This window comes from Bombyx mandarina, chromosome 10 (genome assembly GCF_030267445.1).
Source record: "Bombyx mandarina strain Sakado chromosome 10, ASM3026744v2".
Taxonomy (NCBI): domain Eukaryota; kingdom Metazoa; phylum Arthropoda; class Insecta; order Lepidoptera; family Bombycidae; genus Bombyx; species Bombyx mandarina.
The window spans coordinates 7,228,336-7,253,501 of record NC_143217.1 but is presented as its reverse complement, the minus strand read 5'-3'; the positions used below and the strand labels follow the sequence as shown (position 1 = coordinate 7,253,501).

General features: G+C 36.4%; 3 protein-coding genes across 3 annotated transcripts in view; 2 read left to right on the top strand and 1 right to left on the bottom strand.

The window, feature by feature from the left end:
* Positions 1–15: 15 nt before the first annotated feature.
* Positions 16–4,028, top strand: LOC114251394 (uncharacterized). The gene is made up of 3 exons (XM_028185630.2): positions 16–305; positions 1,655–1,989; positions 2,928–4,028. Exons 1-3 carry the CDS (start codon positions 150–152, stop codon positions 2,977–2,979), a joined length of 543 nt encoding a protein of 180 aa, XP_028041431.2. The 5' UTR covers positions 16–149; the 3' UTR covers positions 2,980–4,028.
* A 1,322-nt stretch (positions 4,029–5,350) lies between these two features.
* On the bottom strand, positions 5,351–6,825 carry LOC114251392 (malectin-A). Its single transcript, XM_089730344.1, has one exon. It carries the CDS (start codon positions 6,622–6,624, stop codon positions 5,830–5,832), a length of 795 nt encoding a protein of 264 aa, XP_089586470.1. The 5' UTR covers positions 6,625–6,825; the 3' UTR covers positions 5,351–5,829.
* Positions 6,826–19,547: 12,722 nt separating this feature from the next.
* The window catches only part of msR (myosuppressin receptor), a 38,037-nt gene continuing 32,418 nt past the window's right edge, over positions 19,548–25,166 (top strand). The window contains exon 1 of the mRNA XM_028185622.2: positions 19,548–19,852. The gene's annotated coding sequence lies outside the window, so the exon portion shown is untranslated. The remainder of the gene's footprint in view (positions 19,853–25,166) is intronic.

Genomic DNA, 25,166 nt, shown 5'->3' with positions numbered 1-25,166 from the left:
TTGAAATAACTGTTAAGTTGTTGGAAATAACTAAGTTGAAGCAAACGGCGCACAGGGCGCCTTGTTTAACGAACCAGTCGCGTCTGTTCTTTGCCTTAGAACTATCACACATAGGTAGTATTGTCTTAACTCAAATTTAACTAAACATAATGACGAAATTACTAGTTGTGGCATTCTGTGTTTTCTTTTGTCAATGCGTTCAGTCAGCTTCATACAATCAGAGACAAACAGGTGAACTAAATGTGCAACTCGAACTGAACGATGTTCAGATTTTTGCTTTAATGAAAGGCAAAGATGATTATGTGGTGAGTGTGTACGTTCTAAATAATTACTTACTTAGTGGCATTAGTAATGGATTAGGATATATGATCACAAATAGTAAAACATCTTTAAAATTGTATTTTTGTGGCAAGCAGTTACGATTTTGAGCTATTTTTATTTAAAAAAATCAGTAATTACCCACCAGAATTCACATGACCATTGAAGGTATGAATTTATCTAACTGATATAAATTGATTACCGTCGTTCATGGGTGTGGAGGCTCAGTCGCCGCTAAGTGTACACCGTTACCGTATCTTACAACACGTATTAAGTGTATTTCTTCTGCCCGTTTGGTGGCTTAGCAACACGTATTCATACTGTATTTGACACGGCTTTTAATCTTACCACTAGCTACCATCCTGACTAACTCCTGGATAGTGGTTCGTATTATGGTTCTGAGATCAAGAGAATGGTGAAATACAAGGGCAGATTAGGTTTTGTATCCCGGATTCACAAAGGTACCAATCAACCAATCTTTATGCAACGAGAGCTTCAACGGTAGGTGTTACCAGTGGCTACGTCCATGCAGACTTGTTCAAGCGCTCCGCACCCTTGACTTGTAGCTATGGAGACGGATACATTCCTCTGTATTCTAAGTTAAGTCACAAATAATAGATCCTGTATCTTATATTATGACTAATATGTAGTAAAAATATTAAAGTAATAATTAAGATACATAAAGCCCTGTCGACATCAGTGACTATAATGAGTGTTTACCATATAAGAGGTTGCTATTAAAGTGAAGAAAAAAATCATCTATCGGTACTTGAAATTATTATATATTAAATATATTACAATATCTAGGTGAGTCTCGCTGTTCCACTGGTCGAAACTAGAATATTATATTATAGGTATATTATTGCTTGCATTGATTTGCTTAGAGTCAGCTTAGTTATCCACCTTGAGATATGAGTTCTAAGGTCTCAGTAAAGTTACAACGGCTGCCCACCATTTTGCGGGTTTGATTTTTATTGTACGGTGCTGTTCCTTAACCGTGGAAGTCAATCGTGAACATTTGTTAAGTACGTATTTCATTATAAAAATTGGTTCCGAATATACGAATACGAATGCACCGGACGTCTTATTTTTAGGCCACGACGAAATGTCGTTTTGTATATTTCATTATAGTCATATTTGCATCAAAAGCGGTCACACACATTGCCATTGCACATTGTGTGATGTTTGAATAATAAATAAACAGAAAAAAAAAGATACAAATTCCAGGTACACCTAAACATCAAGCAACTTATGTTTGCTATAAATATGTTTAGATACACTTCTGCTACAGAAATTATAACATAAAATACAGATTGGTTTCTCTTATTAATTGCAGGATTATGATTACGCCTACGATTATTCGGAAATGACTATCAAACCATCAGGAGGCACGACACGAAAACCGTTGAATAAAACAAGTACACTTGCTTTAGTTGTAAACGATAATGTGACAACAATTTCTTCCCTACATGAACCGTCAAAAGCTTCTACAACTGAAGGCTTGGTTTCAACTATTACTGTGGATACTGTCTCCGACAGCTCTCCAATTACGGAAACAGTAAACAAACAAAATATGACCTCGCCCACGACAACGCCGAGCATTTGTAGACAAGGATTTGTTAAGAATGATAAAGGTTTATGTGAATTTAAATATGAAAATGCGTCTAATGCGTAAGTATTTCATGTGTTGTAATATTGGATATCGTAAAATTAAATGTCTATAACAGTCCATTTTGGTTAATATATTTGGAAATGTAATGTTTTCATTAGTTCATTAACTTAACTAGGTAGTTGATTCGCAGTCATTTGTTAAACTAATACCTGAGCCCATAGACATCAAATCTTTAATGCCGCTAGTAGCCTGGAGTCTTGATCGAAACGACAATAGAGTTAATGTAATGGTTCTTTCTAATAAATGGTATTTTCCAATCGGAACGCAAAATAACAAAATTTTGAAAATGTCTAAGTTAATAGGCAAAGACAGAACATTAAGGTATCATTTTCTGCTGTGCTAGTCAACTTTCTTCTTTTTATTTTGGTTAGTAGGTACCTAGCTGTTCAGGAGTTATACTGTAATTAATAAGAAAATGGATTTTTTTGTTATGATATTGTTGTTTTCTCCCCTGTTAGTCAACATATTTGTCTTTTGTACTTACTGGTTTTCTACCACTGGGTTATTACTACTATTATCATACGCTGCGGAACAATCAAGTGTTTCGACTTGATGGACCTCTTCTTTTTCCTTCTTTCCTATTACCCTCTGCTGGGGCAGTCTTGGGCAGTCTGTTCTACTTTCTCCCCTGTCATGTCCAAGATGCCCAATTCCTGCTCTACTGAACGACGCCAAGTTGTTTTGGGACGGCCTCTCTCTCTCTCTTGATGGACCTAGGTAAACTTTATTCTAAAACAACAGAGATTTGAACATCTGTGTGTTTTTGAGCGCTGATGTATATTCATTAAGGAGTTCAGAGCCCATCTTCTAAGCTTTTAACAAAAAGCCTTTAGTGAAGCGTTATACCTATATGTATATGTATAGGTATAGTATACCTTTAGTATTTAGTTTTAGTTAGACCAAATGGTCGATGTTGATTCGTAAAATTCTTTTTTAGGTTAATGCAAATGGTAAGATTATCTCAGAAGTTAAAGAGGAGGGAAAACTAAGTTTTATCCACGTGGAATTCAGATTGGGAGGACCATAATAAGACACTCGCCTTCGGTGTTAACACAAATTTGAAAAGAACAAGCAGTGCACGTGATTTACCTAATAATAAAATAAAATATAAAATTTGTGCCTAAAATAAAGGCTAAGCAACTTTAGCTTTAGCATATAATTATAACATTTGTTAAAAAAGTATCTATAATAGTTAAATGTAGAAAAAATATATATTACATTGTTGGAAATTATTCCTTCATATTTCTTTGCCAGATTACTGTAGAATTGGAATATCTAGGCAGGTACCCACTTAGTGTTTTTCTAGCGCCTATTTTGTCCAGGTACGCAGATTTTTTTAATAGTCAGCAGCTTAAATGGTGTGGTCGATTTAATTGCTTAAGATTCCGTGTAGAATTGCAAAAATAAAACAGTAAGTACGATTGTTTTCTCTAGTTGTTAATAGACTTTGTTTTATTTAATTTAATTAGGTAGTAGCCATTGACGATCTTTCGAAAATCCACAAACAATTTAGAAATTTATCGTCTTTTTAAAATAAAAATAAAAACAGAACGAATAATTGATTTATAATAGTATTATGCATGTAAAATTAATCGAAATCTTGAGATGTCAGTTTATGGTCGAATTTCGATGTCAGATCGTATCATAATAATATTATTATTTCGACGACATTTCTCAAGGTGGTGGTGGTATTCACCATGCGGTCATGGAATGGGATCCCGTAATCCCCAAATACCACTGTAGGCTTACACCAATGCTAGATTTATTAAAACTATGAGGCGGATTTATAATGTAATGATTTACACTGATATTATTGTCCTAACTTAACTCGCAGGCGAACAATCCGCTGCTTTATATAATTTAATATTCGTTAATTTAACATTATCAACTATGTAACTATTTTTTAGTGTAATAATTGTTAACAGAATAACAATAAGATCCGGAATTGTCTTTACACATCTGTTTAAATGACGTGTTGTGCCAAGTGCACAGCTACTGTTATATTGTTTAAGGTAATAAAGAGTTAACTTGAACACTATGTCATGCATTTTGATTTTTTGCCTTTGACTTACTTATATAACGTGCGTACATTTATTTATACTTACCGAATTTCAGGGTCGCACTTAGCTTGGGATTTTCTGGATATCCCAGGCCACCCAGGCAATCGGAGGTGAATGAAGTTAGCCCCTCAAAAAAAATTTTCTGCACCGGATCGGAGCCGAGCCGACGGCAGAGTGCCACCATTGTGGTTGCGACTTGGACACGGCGGAGCACACGCTCGTCGCCTGCCCCGCATGGGAGGGGTGGCGCCGTGTCCTCGTCGCAAAAATAGGAAACGACTTGTTGCCGAGTGTTGTGGCATCGATGCTCGGCGACGACGAGTCGTGGAAGGCGATGCTCGACTTCTGCGAGTGTACCATCTCGCAGAAGGAGGCGGCGGGGCGCGTGAGAGACGCACAATCCCGCCACCGTCGAGCGGGGGCCAGGGAGGCGGATCTCGCCCAAGCCCTGGCCCTCTAAGTGTTTCGGGTCCCCCTCACATGTCGATCTGGGGACCGGCGAGGGGGCCTAAGAAGACGACGTGCAAGCTGCTCTGCACGCGTTTTACGCAAGAGCATCCGGGTGATGGAAGGCCGGCTATCCTCGACCCACGCTGGTTCTGGCCCAGCGGGGTATTCCGTAGGGTAACCCACTCTAACCGGCGCCATCTAGGCGGGCTTCGGACAGTTTGCCGACCGAGAGGGCTGGTGGTCATGGCGCCGACGACCGCCAGTCCGGCGTCCCGAGGGGGAGGGTAATGGGAGAGATGTGCTCCGCACTAAACGCTCCACTTTCCCCCCTTTGCCTTTTCATGAGCTCTGTCTCATGCGAGGTTTGGACGTTGGTTGTTGAGCGACAGGAGGTTTTAGTCAGTTCGACTCTGACATACCCCGCCCGCCATCCCCAGAGAAGGGCGGAAGTCCGGCGATTTCCTCCTGACCAAAAAAAAAAAACCTGTGGACCGAATGGTAAACAGCCGACGTCGCCCTAAACACGTCATTACATATCCTTCCGATCCATTAATGGTGCTTTTGCTTTTTGTGGCAATAAATAATTCCACTTTTACACATCAGATCATTACAATCAGATCAGGTCTGATTATGTTATTTCAGTATAACAGTATTATAACAGAAATGGGCACAATAAAGAAAGTGAATCTTCCATGGTTAAACTACATTAGTGTTAGTGAATGTTAATTCATTGTATTCATGTGAATAATAATAAATTGGTCCAGAAATATCACACTAAGCAACTATTAGTATGTTAAAAAAGAACATTTGATTTACTACGAATTTCATCGAGAATAAATATGGCACTACATACTTTAAATACAACTTTATTTGCAAACATCACAAATCATTTATAAGTTAAGTGTAATTCTACACAATGCTCTATGTGGGACGGGTACCAACATCATATTGTTCTAGCTATTTTACTACTAGGTATATTTTGAAATACAGTTTAATAATAGGTTTGAAATTCATTACTTCATTCATAAATATTAATTCAACTTTATATCACACAACATCTCAAATTAAAAAAAAACATTAAGTCCATGATTATAAAGTACAAATTTTGAGATCAGTGCAAAATCTAAAATGTAAGTCATAAATTGATATTGTAATGTATTTTTTGAATTCGAGAAAGCAACACAATTTCTATTAAATTTGAACTCAAAACTTTTAAGTCTTCAAAAAAATCCTTTCAATATTTGCTCTTTTTTAAATATCTTAGCATTCTACATGGCAAGCACAACACACAGACACACAAACATAAACTGCTATTTAGTTATTTTCTTTTTATAATTTACAAAGACAGAATAACAAAGGTATAAATGCTCCAATTGTTATGAAAACTGGAATCAAAACTGAGCTTTCATCCATAACATATGGGTCTGGTTGTTTTGGCCCACTAGCACGTCTCGCTTTGGTGTTCTTTTCTTCAATTTCATCTCTTGCTTCTTCAGTTTCATTTTCAGGCCAAACCAAAGGTGGTAATTTGGGAACTTCATCTATTGTGCCTGTCATAACATATAGGGCATTTATCTTTGGGTTATCCCGATATCCTTTAATAAATTCAACTTTAATTTTTCCTCCCCGAATATCAGATTCTTCTTCATTATAGTAGAGTTTCCCGTTCTTTATGGTGTAAGGTATATATTCATCATGAGCAACACCTCTTCCTACTTTATCAAAAATATCCAAATCGGCTACTATAGTATGGTCTCCATTCAAGACGACATCAAATACTTTCATGTTTGGGGAACTGAAATACACTTCACTGAACTTTAAAACTAAAACATAATCGCCGTCTTTGTTTGCCGGAATGTCGTAGCCGAACGTGCTGTGGTGATACCTTTCAGTTTGATAAAGTATTTCATCTTTAGGATTAACTCTGCCGATCATAACCAATTGTTTACCATAATCTGATGCAGTGCCAATTCGTCCCTGTAATGGATCTTTTTCATAATGAATACCGTAGATGTCTGTATGAGCAGGACCTCCGGCATTTATGGCGTAGATGATTTCACCTAATCCCGTAGCAGTTTTAATGACACATAGTAAAGAAATAAAAATGCGGATAAGTCGCGACATATTGTTCAATCTGTTATTATACAATTTACTAGCTTTAAACCTAGTGATTGTATGTTAAAAACGTCTGACGTCACTGTTTAATACATTGTATTTCTGTATTTTACACTTTTCATGTGTACTTGTTTTCGAAATTATGCCGGCAAAACGTATCGTGTCAACTGCAATCACCATCATCGACCACCGCAATACGTTCACGTCAACGTATCTAGTAATTTTTGTCATTGTCGAATTGGATAGATAACAGGAACAAAGTCCATACAGCCAAAAATTTTGTTACAAAAGCTTAATATTAATTTTTTACGAAAATTAATGTGGTAAGTTAAGTTCAATTATTAATTAGTAGAAAATATTGGTATATGTTGGAGGTTACCAGAAATAATTTCCAAAAACATAAAAAATTCCCAGCTGATACAGTACCTAATTACTACAAATGAAAACACTAATAGTCCAGTCATTATAGGGGGTTGACCTCGGAAAATCGACATGCCCAGTATATTAATATTACCACATAAAAACTCGTATTTTGGCATCCTAAAACGGTTCTCAAAATTCACATATAATTGGATGGTCGCAAGTTTTAAAGTCAGGGGTCAATGGTCACTACTATTTAGTTTGTATATCAATGATACACCCCGGTCTCCGGAGACCCATCTGGTGCTCTTCGCCGATGACACCGCCATCTACTACTCGTGTAGGAAGAAGGCGTTGCTTCATCGACGACTTCAGACCGCAGCTACTACCATGGGACAGTGGTTCCGGAAGTGGCGCATCGACATCAACCCCACGAAAAGCACAGCGGTGCTCTTCAGAAGGGGTCGCCCTCCAAACACCACGTTGAGCATCCCTCTCTCGTCTAGGCGCGTCGACACCTCCGCCTCCGCCATTCGCCCAATCACGATGTTCGACCAGCCCATACCGTGGGCCCCGAAGATCAAATATTTAGGCGTCACCCTCGACAGAAGGATGACATTCCGCCCTCATATTAAGGCGGTACGCGACCGTGCCGCCTTCATTCTAGGACGTCTCTACCCGATATTATGCAGGCGAAGTAAAATGTCCCTTAGAAATAAGGTGACACTCTACAAAACTTGCATACGCCCCGTCATGACCTATGCAAGTGTAGTGTTCGCTCACGCGGCCCGCACTCACTTAAAATCCTTTCAAATTATTCAATCCCGTTTTTGCAGAATAGTCGTCGGAGCCCCGTGGTTCGTCAGGAACGTCGACCTCCATGACGACCTGGACTTAGAGTCCATCAGTAAGTATCTTCAGTCGGCGTCGATGCGCCACTTCGATAAAGCGGCACGACACGAGAACCCTCTCATCGTGGCCGCCGGTAACTACATTCCCGATCCTGCGGACAGAATGGAAAGCAGTCGACGTCGCCCAAAATACGTCATCTCGGATCCTCCCGATCCACTAACGGTGCTTTTAGGTACTTCAAGCACCGGTCACCGTTCTCGTTGAACTCGTCGCTTGCGACGAAGGGCTCGACGAGTAAATTAACTCTCAGACACAGCCCACTGAGTTTCTCGCCGGATCTTCTCAGTGGGTCGCGTTTCCGATCCGGTGGTAGATTCTGCGAAGCATGGCTCTTGCTAGGGTTCGTGTTAGCAATGTCATCAGGTTTGAGCCCCGTGAGCTCACCTACAAACGTTAGGGTTACGCTGAAATAGCCCCTATCATCAAATAGGCTATCAGCATAGGTAGGAAAAAAAAAAAAAAAAACAAGTTTTTACGTGGTAAAATACTGGGTATGTCGATTTTCCGAGATAATCATCTGTGCGCCTTACATATTAATTAATGATTGATGATATGTACATGATACATAATGTTTGACTTGAATACATAAGGCTGCTAGAAAAAAAAAGAAGAAAAGGTGGTGGATTTAAAATTTTCTCGTTTACAGAAACCCCTGGAAGTAGCTTCTCGGGAGCTTTCCAAAAGTCCACTAAAAAGTCTTAGTAAATGACCACCATTTTACAGAGACTAGACATGATATGGGATATGAGATAATTTCGATAAGGAATTTCATGATATGGGATAATTTCGTTTCATTTAATTTCATCTGAATTGATTATTTCAAGTTAATCAACTTTATTTCATTTCGCTCCATAGCATTTTTCATAAAACAGAATATACAATAGATTAGGCTTTATAGTGCAATATCTTCGCCTTTCCAGTTGGAAAATGAACTACTAGGTATAGTAACCGGCAAACTTCTTGAGCAAATGACCTTGACTGCGCAGAACCGAATTTTAGATCACTTTGGTGGTGAAGGTGAGGCGCGACCATAGATTATACACTTAATATATGCGCGACGGCAGGGGAAATCGTATCGAGCGCGTTATTGGTAGATCAGTCGAACCTTGCGTCCCGCACCGCGCCCTCGTTCCGCTTGCTCCCAAAAGTACGCTTGCGTACAGTGAAAAGTCTATCGTTATTAATCGTTAAGTTATTTGTTATAATTGCTTGTTGACTTTGTTGCCATTGCTATTTGTTGAGTGTTTGTTGATTTTTTATAAAAAATACACTATGCCGCGACAAACTGGTGTAGTATTCAAAAGAAAGGGTAGAAAAATTATGTGCGATGTATATTGCTTCATTATAAAACAGGGGAAGAATGATATGGAAAAAGTAAAACAGACTTCGGAAGCAACAAAACATCCGTGAGTACTGTTAGGTGCATTATTAACGAAGCTAAAGGCTCTGGCTTGCTCGCCGTGTTTCGGACTCCGGGTTAGAAAAGATCAGGGAAGAAGAAAGTTACCAAGCAGCGAAACTCCGTACCGTAGAAAGGCTTCGAAAAATTTAAATAAGATATAAATTTTAATGGCTCGGTATGAAGTTTACGATGAATTATGAAAGAGCTAGGCTTCAGATGGCAAAAAAACAGAAAATAATCGGAAGCTGGTAATTGAAAAAAGTTACATTCGATTACTACGAATCGAATATCTTCAAAAAATAATTAATTATAGACAAAAAAGTAGACCGAACCGACCGAGTTGTAAACTACACCGATGATCCCTATGTCGACTCATCACGATGATACCAACTCGGGTGATAAAAACAGTGATGATGATGGTCAAGATTATGATAACGAAAAAAAAAATTACAAATACCAGCTTCGCTTCAACTGAACCAAGACCTGGCAACAGCTCTAGTTTTGACTTAATAGAAGGAATATCTATTTTACCCCAAGATTAAATTATTACAATTATTAACCTATATTTTTTGTTGATGTTCTCATAAATATATAAATAAATACATATGTTGATTTTAATAATTTAATTGCATTATGACGCAGAGTAAATAATGTTTTTGCACGTGAGTGTACCATGCGCAAACTTACCCCCACTACGTCAACAAATGCTCAAGAAGTTTGCCGGCTATTATACTAGTAGGTTACACTGTGCGAAAAAATATACGTAGGAAATCGAAAATAAGTTACATAAATAATTTGGATTAAAAATACGAGGAATAATTTTTATAAACTTCATTTCGACGATTTTATATTTTTATCTGTTCTAGAAACAGAACAAACTATGCAGGGTGGAATAAATAAATTGGTCGGTAAATGTATTCGTAAAATCGAGTAATCGTTACTGTGAAAATTTATGATACTGCAATAATAATTTTACTCCTTTAATTTTCTAACTGTAAAACGTTTATGTTTTTACTAATATGATGTATATTGGTTTATATATAAATAGATGAAATAATAATATTTTAAGCTATTGCATAGCTTTTATCGCGGGCTTTGAGCGCGGCGACCGAATTAAGAAATTCCGTAACGAAAATAAAACCTACCACCCCCCACTCCGCCTACCGTGTAGCTCGCGTTCAACACATTTAGACGTTGCGCTTGTGTAGTGTTTGTGAATAAGCGCGCGGCGTGACGTTGTATGCGCATCTCTCTCTCGCATGGTCTAGCTTATCAGTGTGAAGGGGACAGTTAATGTTTTGATTTTGTTAATGTTTAAAAATATAGCGGTGGCTTATTTTATTAATGTTTTAATATTAAATTATTATTGTCTAATCATAAATGCATAAGTTGATAAAAAATGCTATGCAATAGCTTTACCGCGGCGGTCCCCGAGTGCCACACGTGTTTTTTATTTTGTGTGGTGAGTTTTCACACCAATATAGTCACAAGGAAGGACGGTTTGATACATCACAACGTAGCTTGAGCTTTATCAAAATCGTTTACGCTATCTTTAAATCTAGTTCCCAGTGGGTCTAGTTACATTATTTGACTAAATTATAAAATTATATGAAATGGATTGTTTTCTTAACTCTGCATCAAAGATGGTCTATTTGATTTAGATCTAGACTGTTAGCTGGTCAATCTAAGGCTGAAATTGATCATAGTGTGAGTAATTCCCTAACAATGCGTATGTTCCCTAAGTATGCTTGTCGTGCTGGAATGTATAAACAATATGGTAGGCAGCGACATGGCTGTCCCCCTGGAATTGCTGACGTTCATGAGCGACGGTAACCACTTACCATCAGGTGGGCCGCGTGTTCGTCTGCCTACATTGGCAATAAAAAAAACCTGAAGCATGTCTTCAGCATAAGCTAACATTGTTTTTTCCATTATATTTTTATATTGTAATTGATCCATGATTTCTTTTTAAGCTTAATAGGTCTAAAACCATATCCCAAACCCCCGCCCCCCCAATATTCAAATTACCCCCATCATGCTTTAATGTCCCTTCTGTGTACTTAGGGTCGAATTCTTTGTTTGGAGGACGTCGTACATATCGATTTCCATCAGAACATAACCTGTTAATTTTGTCGCGTCAGAAAAAAAGAACATTTTTCCACTGTCTAACTGCCCAGTTTTTATATCTTCTTGCAAATGCTGGCTGGGCTTGCCCTACGGCAGTTTCAATATGGGCACGCACCATTCTGTGCAACTTATCACTAAGTTCAGATAAAATATATGAAGTTTACTTATTTATTTTTTAGTGTATCAACGAATGTACCGCTAGTATGTTGGACGGACTGGAAAAGCTTTGGAACATCGAAAGATTTCCAAAAAATATATGGAATTAGATAAACTCGTTAGGTTGAAAAATATCTATCTGCCCTTTAAATAAGCTCTCTTAATTGTATGACTACCACTGTATATGCATGTAAATATTGTGTTATATTAGGTTTTAGAAACTCTTTTTGCGCATTAGTGTACCGTGTTGTTTATTTTCAAATTACTTACTATACTATTACTTAGTTAAACATTACAAATATTCTGACACAAATCTTGGCTACTTGTTATGGCAAAATCCTTTCATTATGAAGTTTAAACGCCGACACATTGATTTTTAGAATTAGAAGGTAAATTAATTTCTCTTGAAGCTGGAAGCCGCGGTTGACTTGCTTAGTCACTTGATAGATCGTAATTTATCATTATGCCAAAACGTACATACTCGTATATGTATTAACGCGTTATTGAAACGTGTGAGTATTTCCCCCGAAACTTGGAACTTGCGTTGCGTAAGTCCAATTACAAAATACATATATGTACGCAAATAAATTATGCATATACGGTTAAGGGTGACTGTGAGAATTTACCCGTATAAGTAACATACTTATCTTCTTACTTAAAATAGTAAGTAATAAGTAAAAAGTAATAGTAAAAAGTACTTAAAATATGTGAATTTCTTTTTAATTATTTTATCAAAAGGTTTTCTCATTCAACCAATGAACTCTTCTTGAATAAACAAAAGTTTATAACATCTATTCGACTGCCACTGTTAAAGATCAGGTCAATGATATGTTTGATAGTGACGTTTTACCTGGCTGTCTTATGGTTAGAGCTTACCTTTTAATGAACAACTTACCTAGTTATCACTTTGATGATGGTTGATGTTGATGTTTATTTCGCAAAACATCAGCAGAGCTTTCTTTTCCAATGGAGGGGACTATCAGTAATTACGAAATTTGTTAAATTCTGCAGGTTATTTTTTCATATCATCATCAGCCTATAGCAGTCCACTGCTGGACATAGGCCTCTCCAATTGCTCGCCACTGCACACGATCCTCGCTTTCTCTCATCCAGTTCCTGCCAGCTACCCTGCACAGATCATCACTCTACCGAGCCTGAGGCCGTCTTGCACTGCGTTTTCCAATTTGCGGTCTTCACTCAAGAACGCGTTTACCCCAACGGTTATCGGTTGTCCGGGTAAAATGGCCAGCCCATTGCCACTTCAGATTACTAATTCGCTGTGCTATTTCTATAACTTAGGTTCTCTGTCGGATCACCTCGTTCCGGATTCGATCTTTCATAATAAGAAACTTTTTTCATAATAAGATCGTTCGATTCTTTCGTTCGAGAAAATATCCAAGGTTTTAAGATTTTGTACAGCTCTCTCAAGACTCATACTCAGTAAAGGTGTTCTCGAAATGAGGGAAAAAGTCATGTGTGAATATTGTAGCTGACATGAAAAAGACAGACGCCGCAAATTGAGATCTTCCTTATTTTTGATTTGCTAGCAAAAACCTTACAAGAATTTTAACAATATTTTCAAATGTACAGTTGAAGATTTCGATTGTCAATTATAATAAAATTAATCTATTTCTTAGTTATAGTTTGTAACAAGATAGTTAAGTTTTCTTAACATTTAACTTTACAAATGCTATTCGATTAGGTATAAGAAGAGTGCTAATAAAAGGTTTTTACGATGTAGCAGTGCTTTCGTCGTTATTTTCTGCAACTTAAAAGTCACTTAAAACACGTCCCATATGTGCGTACATTTCACAAGATTGTATTTTTCGCATTCCGAGTCGTGAATTGGCATCAATTCTATTGGCATTTCGATCAAGAACACAACAAAAGGAAGTCCATTACGAGGAACGGGATGACGAAATTAGGGGTCGATTGAAAATTGTAGCATTACGGTGGCACGCTAGCAATTTTAAAAGTAAATTGAGAATCGTAGTATGAGTAGATTGAGATTTTTTTGGGCTTTCGATTAAAATAAGATTTTTATATTCATATCGGAGGAGAAATTTCTCCTATTCCATATGCATGCTATAATTGATTTCGACTTTTACATGGTAGAAGTTCTATAATTAACACTAAACTGTTTAACGGAAAATATCAGGAGACCCGTGTTTCCTTTATGTTCATATTTCCTAAATTTAATATATGTAATAGATAACGAAATTTCATAATAAGGTATTGCATTTTGCTACACAATTCTTAAAAGTGAAAGTACAAACTTTTGCCACAAGATGGTCCACTATTTTCATTCAAGTTCTTCGCTGAACCTAAATGTCAGGCTGAATGGCCCTTGTTTAAAATATTATTGAAGGTATAACAATATTATTATGTGCTTGAGAAGGTCAAGCTAGGCATGATGAAACCAACAAAACACCTTAATTGGATGATAGTGAAGTTTTACAAAATTATAGCTCAAGTAAAAACTGATTTGGTTTGACTTTTACTTCAGTTAAAGTTTTAAAGTGATCCATAGATATTTACTCAGAGTACAATAGCTTCAGAATTTAAATTAACTTCCATATAATCGTGAACGTCCTAGCACTTTTAAATTATCTTTAAGAACGTTAGTTAGTAACAATGGCTCGTGCGAGAAGGAAGTGCGCCGGAGAATTGGTATGGCTAAGAGTGCCATGACTCAGCTCGGAAAAATCTGGAGAGATTGCAACATATCCGTAAAGACCAAAACCAAACTGGTACGGACTCTCGTTTTCTCGATTTTTTCGTATGGCGCTGAGACCTGGTCACTGAAATCTGCAGACCGCAGACGCATTGACGCCTTTGAGATGTGGTGCTGGAGAAAGATGCTGCGTATTCCGTGAACAGCATTTCGGACCAACGTATCAATCTTGCAAGAACTCAAAATCTCCTCGCGGCTGTCATCCGAGTGTCTTCGCAGAGTCCTTGAATACTTTGGTCACATCGCACGGAAGGATGGTAGCAATCTCGAGAGGCTCATCGTGACTGGTAAGGTAGATGGGAAAAGACCTCGGGGGCGCAGCCCAATACGTTGGTCCGACCAGATCCGCACCGCTCTTGATTCCACGTTTCACAACGCCCTCCACACCGCCAGAGACAAGAATGGATGGAGAAAAATCGTGCGTGCGAAGGTGATACAAAAGGGTGGTCACGACCCTCAGCAATGAGGAATACGACGCAAGGAGGAAGAACGTTAGTATGAAATTTAAAGATTTCATCAGAAGTCTCGTAGAAAATCCGTCGGAAAAATCGTGAACTTTTAGATAGATGCATGTGTTACGTAGACACGTATACGAGAATGAAGATTGTCTTTGTAGGGACACAGTTTAGTAACGTATGCGGTTTTGTATCGCTTGCATTGGTCAGTCGTACATAGCCCACCCGACACGTCAGACACATGTGACAAACAATATACGGAGTAAAATTGGAACTAACTTGTTTTATTTAGAAAGGGCACTTAACACCCCTTACATCGCACCAGAAACCGTACAGTCTTCATATGTCCAAGCTATTAGCTGCGTCTTGACTGTGAGTGAGGCCGCCTTCTGCACTAATGGCAGAAGAATCTAATCTATTTAGGTGTATGGTATGGTTCGTATTTCCTCAGTGTTGTGATTTTTAAAGTCCCCAGTAATATGATAGTATGACCACAGTCAAAACGTACCATTTTGATGGTGATGAAATCGTTACCAGTAATTTGGGAATTAAATAGCAACGTTTTGTAATTTACTCACCACTCTTAAAATGTTTGTTTGTTCTTCTGGGCCAAAATGTGTATTTAAATGTGCACGTTCTGTGTTCTTCGAAAGATAAAAAGATCAGTTAATGTTAAATCAAAACTAACCATACCATTTCACCTCGTTGGTCTACTGGTTAGTTAGTCTGATTTCTGTACTACGGGCCCAATCCACTGTTACGGTTCAGAGTTTAAGATAATCGATATTCGGGGTCTGGGTAGGTTTATTATTATCCCGTGTCTATGTTTCCGGACTTTCCGGTTCCCTTATTAATGAAGTGAGTCCTAGCCTTGGGGTATTTATGAGGAACATTTGTTGTGTAATCAAACTTTTCAACACGACCTTTTTTTACGTCGGACCGGATATCCGGTTGAGGGGGCAGCAGACCGAGCTATGTCGGACGCCGGTGTCTGCGAGGAGATGGCGATGAGACGTGTGGAAGGCGCACGAGACAGCATGAGCCGCACGGCTGCCTCACAGAATGTCAATTCCAAATGATAGTTATGATTTTGCACTAAATTCTATTTGATTTCACTTTCGCTACTGGGGCGGAAAATTAGATTGTATTGATCTTTATTCTACGATGTTAATATTTTTTCATCGTGTAAAGTAATCGTGTACATGTGTTAAGAAGCGTATACATACTTTTCATATACGTATTTTTTACATAAATTTATATCGAAACAAATCGAGCAGTGCGACAATCTTCTTCGTCTCAATCGTGTTACTCTTGACAGAGTGGTCGTGATCATTATATAGTGTTGCAAGGGCATGCTTGACGCGTTACACGTTGTCCCGCCATCTCTTGCCGGTTGAGGCCCTCCTACTGCACTCATTTAGGGGACTTCCCACTGTAGTTTTAATTTGGTCCATTAGGCCATTGGTTTGGTCCATTGGATTGGTTTGGTCCATTGGGCAAATTTGATTACCCAATACAAAGTACCGATTCGACCCGCCATCTGGCTGCGAAACATGCCTGCACGCTAAAACAGACGCTGCTTGAAGCCGTGTTCTTTAAGAATCGAGATCTTTGTACGAAATTCGGTTCACGAAATTCTATGCATTGTTCTCCAGCACCACAACTCCAGAGCGTTTATTTTCTTTCTTTTCACTTATCGCACAGTCCACGTCTCAGCAGCGTATAGAAATATGGAGAATATTAGTGTTCTAACGAGTCTGATCTTTGTGGTCTTAGTTATGTTTCTATTTCATCATACCTTCCTTAGTCCGTCCAATGTCGACCTCGTAACAGCCATACGCCCTTTAATTTGGTCTCATTATTTGAGATTAAAGTTCCAAGATATATGTAGAATTGGACCACGTCGCAGCCCGCTATTTGAGTCAAGTCCGGTGAGTTATTTTTAGCCCGATTGACAATAATTCTTTCACTGCGATCAATCCTTAATTCAAACTAAAGGGTTGGAACTCAAGTAACATGTGCTCCATCCCCGACAGTAGCTTCTCCAAATGTTGCACATTGGTTGCAAATAAAGTGGTATCATTTGCGTATCACAAGTTCGCAATCCTATACCTACCAATTGGTACGCCATCTGCCAAGCTCTTCAAAGTGATGCGCATTATTAGCTCGGTGTACACATTGATTGAGGGTGGCGATAGAAGGTAACCTTGGCACAAATCCAGCACTTGGATGGAAGTTACCAGAGAGAACGTCAACCATGCCCACCGAAGCAGTACCTTTCTTATATAAGCCTCTCAATAGGCGTACAAGATATTTCGGTGTCCCCGTGTCTATCTAGCAAGGTCTTCCACAAAACGACTGCGACTATGCTGGTGTTCAAATACTCATCTATATCGGGCGTTTTATCTTTTAGCCCACGATGACTACTGAATTATTTATGTATTCTCTTCTTTACGGATATACGTTGCATTTATCGCCAAGCTTTACTTCAAAGCAAATAATATCAAGTAACGTCACTATAATTCTTAGGGTTGTCGGAACCACCACTTAATATCAGTTTGGTAGCATTTCAAATTATATTTGAAATGAAATTCCGCACGCAGCCCGCACGGGTGTGTTTTTAACGCAAAAGCAAACTTAATTTAAAAGTGTCCCTGCGGAGTGTACCTAAGTACGCAATATCAATTTACGTAGTATCGTACGTAAACTGGAAGTGGTACGTGCCGACTTGTGGTCTCGATTGAACGGATATTAAGACATATAACTCACGTTTTACAGCTCCCACTCGACTTACAGATACAGATTCACTGTAAAATGAATTTTACTTATCGGATTGAAGTAAGATTTTTTGATATCGTTTTTTTTTATGTATTCTACAACCTCGGGACCGCGGTACATTACATTTTGTAATTTACATATAGGTTGAAAATAGAATTTGTCTTTAATCTATCGATAAAAACACCTTTACTTTATATTAAACTGATGAATGGTTAGTTCATAGTTCAGTAATAGTTTGGATATTTACCCGAGAGATCGGGGAAGCTTTTAGTAAAGTAATAATGGAAGATAAAACGTTGTATCCAAAGTTCAGGCAAGTTCGAGCCGAACTATAAGGGCCTAAATACGTACTGAGTTATCAGCGGCACTGTATACTTCTATATTACTTCATAAGGATTAGTGAACCTCGGTCTTCTAGTTAGATGCTTAATCAGATAATCCATAACTTGAGAGGCTACGATAATAATTTACTGAATCATCACAAACTAAAACTAACATAGGCAATTATATTGTGGTAATAGATTGATTTTTTTATTTCGAAATCCAAATTCTAATAGCTAACTTGATGTGAAATATTTTTGTAAGAAGTTTGACCTATTTCAACGAACTATTTATTTTATATTTCGGAATTCAATAAGATCGGGTTTCCCAAAAACTAAGAATGTGGGGTCTTGAAGAAAATTTTGATTATTTTTTCAAGTAAATGTTGATAAAATATTCTTGACATGAATATAATAATTGAGTCGACTATTATCAAAGCCGGCAATGTGACTTTTGGACAACTATTGGTAAATCAGAAAAACGAATTATTGACTTTGTATTCCATTGGCAGTCACAAAACTCTTCTGAACGACATCTTAGATAAATTAGGTTAAGTATTAACCTTTATTTAATGCAGGTTTTGAACCGTATTCTTTGAAGGAGACGATTATATTCAAATCAATCTGTATTGACATATCAATAACATTTTTTTGTCCAAATGCACAGTTTGCCACCTTTGATAATAGACGACTCAATTGTTCCTTGTAGTTCCTTAAAATAAAGTTTAGAATCAGATAAAATTATAAATACTTAGTTATTAAGAAAAACAAACAACGAGCAAAACAACAAACAATATTATTGTTTATTTTAGCGCACCTTGCGTTGTCTACCTCGGTATATTTATGTAGTATACATTTACGTTTTACTCAAGGCAATGTCCCAAAGGGTGGGTGACGTTAACAACGTTAGAGAGTAACCCGAAATTAACATTCAAAAGAAAAATATTTAACAGGTATTTTATTTCATACTAGCGACCCGCCCTCGCTTCGCTTCGGAAACATTAAATTTTATTATTCATAGTTGAGTCCCGCGATGTTATTGTTATTGTATGTTATTGTCGTACCGCGGGTGACGCCGCGGGGCGAAGCTAGTCTAAAAAAAGTAGCCTAAGTTACTCCTCATATCATCAGCTACCTGTCAGTGAAAGTCCCGTCAAAATCGGTCCAGCCGTTCTCGAGATTATCCGGAACAAACAGACAGACAGACAGACAAAAATTGTAAAAAGCGTTATTTTGGTGTATGTACCGTATATACATATATTCATATGCATGTAGTATAAAGCGGTTATTTCAATATTACAAACAGACACTCCAATATTATTTATATGTATAGATAACAACCCTACCGAATAACTAAAACATGAAAGTAGCAAGATTGTATGGCATTCGTTGAATTATATTACATTCTATGTCAGTATTACATAAAATATTTTTATATATAATATGATAGGACGTTTAATTACTTGTTAACAACATAATGCCTTATTATGCAATGAAATGGCAAGACTAAAATAAACTCAAAATGTAAAAACTCTATTTTGTTTTCCGTGGTACATTTCACAATTCCGTGAGTGACGACTGCAAATCAAACGCTCGGGGGAGGTTGCTTCGTCCTACGTGATTTTTCGTCATTGGTTTAAATACTATCTAATATCAGGCATTAAGTTCTCTCTCAACCGTCTAAAACGTCTGAGCGGAACATCAGTCTCGATGGGGACGGCCACCGTGTAGCACGCGATTTGTAGTGCCGATTTGAAATTTGTTTCAGTACTTTGCGCGCAAGAATTCTAGTCTGGACACGATGTTCCGATTAAAATAATTATGAATTATTATTCTCAACGACATAAGTTGCTCCCGTTCGCTTTGTTAGCTTCTAACAGAGATGTAATCGAAAATTTTCTCCAATAAGTATGTAACATTATCGTGATGACAGTGATGAAAAGAATTTACTATAGTGCGTTAATTTGAAAAAAAAAAAAAGAAAAAAGTAAAGGTGTGTATATGTGTATTTCATTATTTTAATTTTCTACGACAATTTACGGTGTAGAATATAAAGCTTTCTATGCCATGTAATATGGAGCTTAATTTATTTTAAAATTAGTTAGAATGTCGCTAGCTTTGGGGATTAAAATATTTTAGAGTAATTCTTAATCACTTGTACATAAAATTAATTTAGATACATTTTAATAATAACCATTAGTATTCTCTGAGGAAGTAGAGCAATATTTTAAGTATATTATTCATTTAAATTACAGCAAGGGAATAAATTATAGGTTAAAATAACCTAGTCATTTTCAAAGGAAGATTAAGCTAAATATTCAATCTAAAGTTCAATCAGTTTAACTAAAAGAAGCATTTTTCTTGATTCATTTCTTAGGGCTACGTGAACTTCGTAGCTTCCGAAATTTTATGCCAAATGATCTCTAAAGTAGACTTGAAGCTACAAAATTTTTACTTACATTTTTTACGACTCAGTACGACCACATCTGACTGAGATACAGTATTTCATAATCACTAAACAAAGTCGGAAAATCATTTAGGTGATCCCGTAATTTTATTTCCTCAGTGTTTTTCAACTGCCCTAAAAAGTATGTATTTTATATTATTAAATATTACATTACCGTGAAAACTGAAAAAATATATAATTACGACACTTCATTTCCTTTTTGAATAGGCATACTAAGACAAATGTGCTACCAAAAATAAATAACAATTACCGAGTTAGCGCTAGAAACTTAATAATATTTTAAATGTTAAACAATTCAAATTGATCGCGTAAGTCACATATTAGCTAAACAGCTATTAAAATAGATATAAGGATTGCAAAGCTGCCAAGTAAGAAGTCTGGCGGAAATTTTAGTTAACATTGTATGCACGTTGCCGTGTTGGATAAAATGTAACATCTGTACCGATGCAGATTTATGTTATAAACATTAAACATTTAAAGTGAGATTTGTGTGAAAATGTATACATTTCAACAGCTTAATGGATAATAGTGTTTGTGCACATTTACGTGAATTATCCAGAGTTTCGTAATCCTAGTGAATAACCATCGTTTTTAGCTGCAAGCATTCGGAGTCACTAATTTAATTATTTATGATTAAATGTAAAATGTTTTATTATTAAGTCGTTTTTTGTTATTCATTTATTTTAGACTACTTAAAAAGCGTATAATTTGTAACGTCAATTAAGGAAATGAAAATTCTTAACATTAAAGATGAAAACCATTCGTGATTCCGTCATTAGTGAAGAACAACTTAGAATGGCTAGAGGCCTCGTTTCTTTTGTGATACGCGTTATGAATTTTCAATGAAATCGGCAAAGAACAGAAATAAAACCAACAAGTAAACTTGATTCATTCATTCAAGTATTATTTATGGACTTATTTGCCTGAGCAACTCGCAAATATGCCTGTTGTATACCTACATAAAGTTAATACATTGTACTGTGGAATGTCACTTTCAGAATTTTCAAATTTATTGAAAGTGAAATTCATTTGGATCTTTTGGGTCTTGATGGAATTTTGATTCTCTCTACTCTGTACCGCATGTGTTCCATCGGGAGTGCTCTGAGGAGTTGTTTGAAATGATTCCGTCATCTTTTTTTATCAGCGCACCACTCATATAAGCAGGAGCTGTGTCTACTATTCAAACCGTGAATTATAAAGGGTGTCTGTCTTGGAAAGCTATAAAAAAAGTATTTTGTGTATTTCAGTTTGACTGGTAATTATTTGAAATAGAAGCAGAACAAAGAATTACTACAAAACTTACAATATCTCGCGGCATAGACGAAAAGAAGATACTACTTTTATATCTCTGAACCAAATGTTTAGAATGTATGGATACTCGTTAAATTTTCCGATTTGATTCACGGTTCACTTTAGTTATTTAAAATTATCGTTTTCATAAATAATCACACAGTGATCCATTTTGCTTAGACCACATTGCTGCTTTGATTTTGCTTAAGATTGCGGAATTATTATTAAAATAAGAAAGAACAAATAAAAAATTTGATTATCTCATTAATTTAGATAAAAATCGAAATAAGTTAACCTACAGTGATTTTGATTTGATTAAATCGATTGATGATTTGTATATCTGTTTGTTGGAGCTTAACACAAATAGTATCAGACCGACTATAAAGATATTTTTATTATATATTTTTCATGTTTGAAATCTTATTTGAGTGTCCCTTGTACCGGGTGCAAGCGGGACATTGTTTTCTTTTTTTTTCGTTACTAGAACCGTATACCTATTAGGACATTGTTGTTTTACAAAAACTATTTATAAATTACAATTGGAAAGGATTGGTGACGTCCGAAGATAACGGGACTTTGTTATAATTGTAGGTTTTTTTTTTTTTTTTTTTTTATTGCTTAGCTGTGTGGACGAGCTTACAGCCCACCTGATGTTAAGTGGTTACTGGAGCCCATAGACATCTACAACGTAAATGCGCCACACACCTTGAGATATAGTTCTAAGGTCTCAGTATAGTCACAACGGCTGCCCCACCCTTCAAACCGAAACGCATTACTGCTTCACGGCAGAAATAGGCCGTTTTCGTATTACATTGAACTTTGAAAGCGAATTGTGTGTGATGACTGAAAATTGAAAAAAGAAAAAAAGTTAAGAATGATAAACGGAAATAATTTCCTTCTAGGATGTTAATTTAAATGATAGTATTTTAAAGACGCCTATTAAATTTAATTAGTTAAGAAAATGGTACAACCACTCTACAATATTGCCGCTGCTTCAAAGGTTGGATATAGAAGGCTTATTGAATCGTCACTTGGTTAAGTAAGAGTGATCCCTTAGACAGTAAGAATTCATTTAAAAGTAATTTTTGTATGTTGGGGAAAATTATGATAAAAAATGATTTTTTATAAGATCTTTGTTGTGAGAAAAAATTACGTTTACTTTATCTACGAGTAAGTCGTTAAAAAAATATGATCTGTTTACGCAGCGCGAATATGAAAGTAGAAACATAAGTGTTTCTTAAAAACACAAGTAGGTACTAGAGAACAATTTTTTTTATCAAAATTCGAAATTCACGTTCCTTACTATATAGTAATTTCACAATTCTGTTTTTGTTGTGTGGATATATCATAAACAATTTCAAATAAGAAATAAGCAACAAAACAAAAACAACTGATCAAAATAATGATTTTCAATTAATATTTCTAATAGTAAAACTTATGTTTCATGAAGAATTTGCATTTTAAAGACATACCATGTTTCGTGATACGGCAATGAAGCTCTCTTTCTATTGCACAAATTTGAGCACTCTCTTACCTTTTATTCTGTCTACCGTTATTGGATTGGGATATTAATTGATATCATTTATTTCTATTCATTGGCAAAAGCTTTACCGTAAACTCAATTTCAGTTTTCACGACAGTTTAAATGCGACGTAAAATATTAGCTATCAGAGACTTTATGTAAACAATATGAAGTCAAGCTCCCCTCTGCGGAGGGAAATTAAATAAATTATGAACAAGTTCAAGCGGTGTTGGTGATTTACGTCAGCCTATAATTTCATAAGTCGAGAGTGCGCAAATGTGTTGTTGTGATTTTAGGTAATCAAGTAATGATATTTAAAGTGGAATTTAATTATTAGAATTGAGAAAATAATAAAGCTGTTTCGGAATTAAAAGTTAAACGCTCCATAATTATTATAAACAAAATAACGTGAGGAAACTTCTACTGTGGACAGATGAAGTATAAGAGTTTGAGTTTGTATATATGTACGTACCTTCTGATTAAAAGCCAAACAGACAATTATCACGCGGTTCTAGGGCCATATGTTCGATGTCTATGGGCTCCAGTAACCACCTAACAGGTGGGCTGTGAGCTCGACCATCCATCTAAGCAATAAAAAAAAAATACAATAATAAATTAATAAAATACATAAAATCAATAAAAAAAACATTATACACACTACCATGTATTTGAGGCATACACGCATGCATACTATTTATTTACTGTCATACTATTGTTCTTGACGTCTGTGGTCAAATTGAGAGTAGTCTTGGCGAAATTTGTGATTATAGAAGTCGAATTTCGACTATCGGGCGACCACTAGCCTTTTTAATTAAAAGTGCCTTTTATTTGATATTAGTATTAACATTTCGATGTTTTTAATTGAACTTCTATTATGTCAACTCCATTCAAATAGCAGAAGATTTTCTTTGTTAGGAGATTTTTTCTAAATTTTAAACTTTAAATGGCTCTCCTCTAAAGTTGCAAAAATGACGCTTAAACAAAATAACATTTCAACCCTCGATATGGTTTCCTTAAATATTATGTGTATCATAATAATATGATAATATTGTTTTGAATACCTTCAATCGAAAGTTATCGAGGTTGAACAAATATTTAACTAAAAAGGTTAATATATTTTCCATATTACGTCTGAACAATTACTTTGCCTCCGTTTTCCAAGAAGAAACAAACAATAATGGCTAAATCTATTGAAGGTTTGTAGAAATTCGTCTATTGAACGTGTGTTTTTGAAAAACCCTTTTACTGGGTCAGGAGGAAATCGCTTTACTTCCGTCTACGCGCTGGGAGTGGTAGGTGCGGCGTATCGCAGTTGAACTGGTTAAAACCCATTGTCGCTTAACAATTCGCGATTTTGTATTGGTATAAAAATAGCATACTCTACTCTACTGAGTGCGTAATGAAGCTTATTCTCCTCTAGTAGTACTCTAGAGTAGTAGCAGAGTTGAGTATATTCAATAAAGTAGAGTATGCTATTTATCAGAGTACCGAGAAAGCGTTTCTTGGGTTTAGTGGTATAAAAAAGTTGACTTATTTTTTTGTTTTACTATAGAATATTTTTTGTAATAAATATACATACATCATCAACATACTCATACATAAAATAAGTTGAAATATCACGAACTGTAACATGTTAGTGGTATGTGTTGTTGTTGTTGACCTTGATTTCGATTGTTTTATTAAGGACAGGTAAAATTATATGATTCCGATCGGGTGCTATTGACGGCAATCATGGACAGATCAAATAAATTATTAATTACGTCTCTGTTTCCGGGCTTATTACAAATGTTTGCAAGTATTTATGTATGGGACTGATTCTATCTATAGTCGGGCTTCTTAACTGTTGGATTAAGAATGCTTCAATTAACGTTTCATCGCTGATGTACAAAGTTGCGTGCCGGGCTGTCGTCATTGAGGACATCTTTTTCGGTACGTTTATTGACACGTCAAAAGAAGAACACGCTGTAGTTTTTCTAGCGGATTTGGATTTGTATAGTGATTAGGCAAATGGTCTAGCGTTTTGTAAAA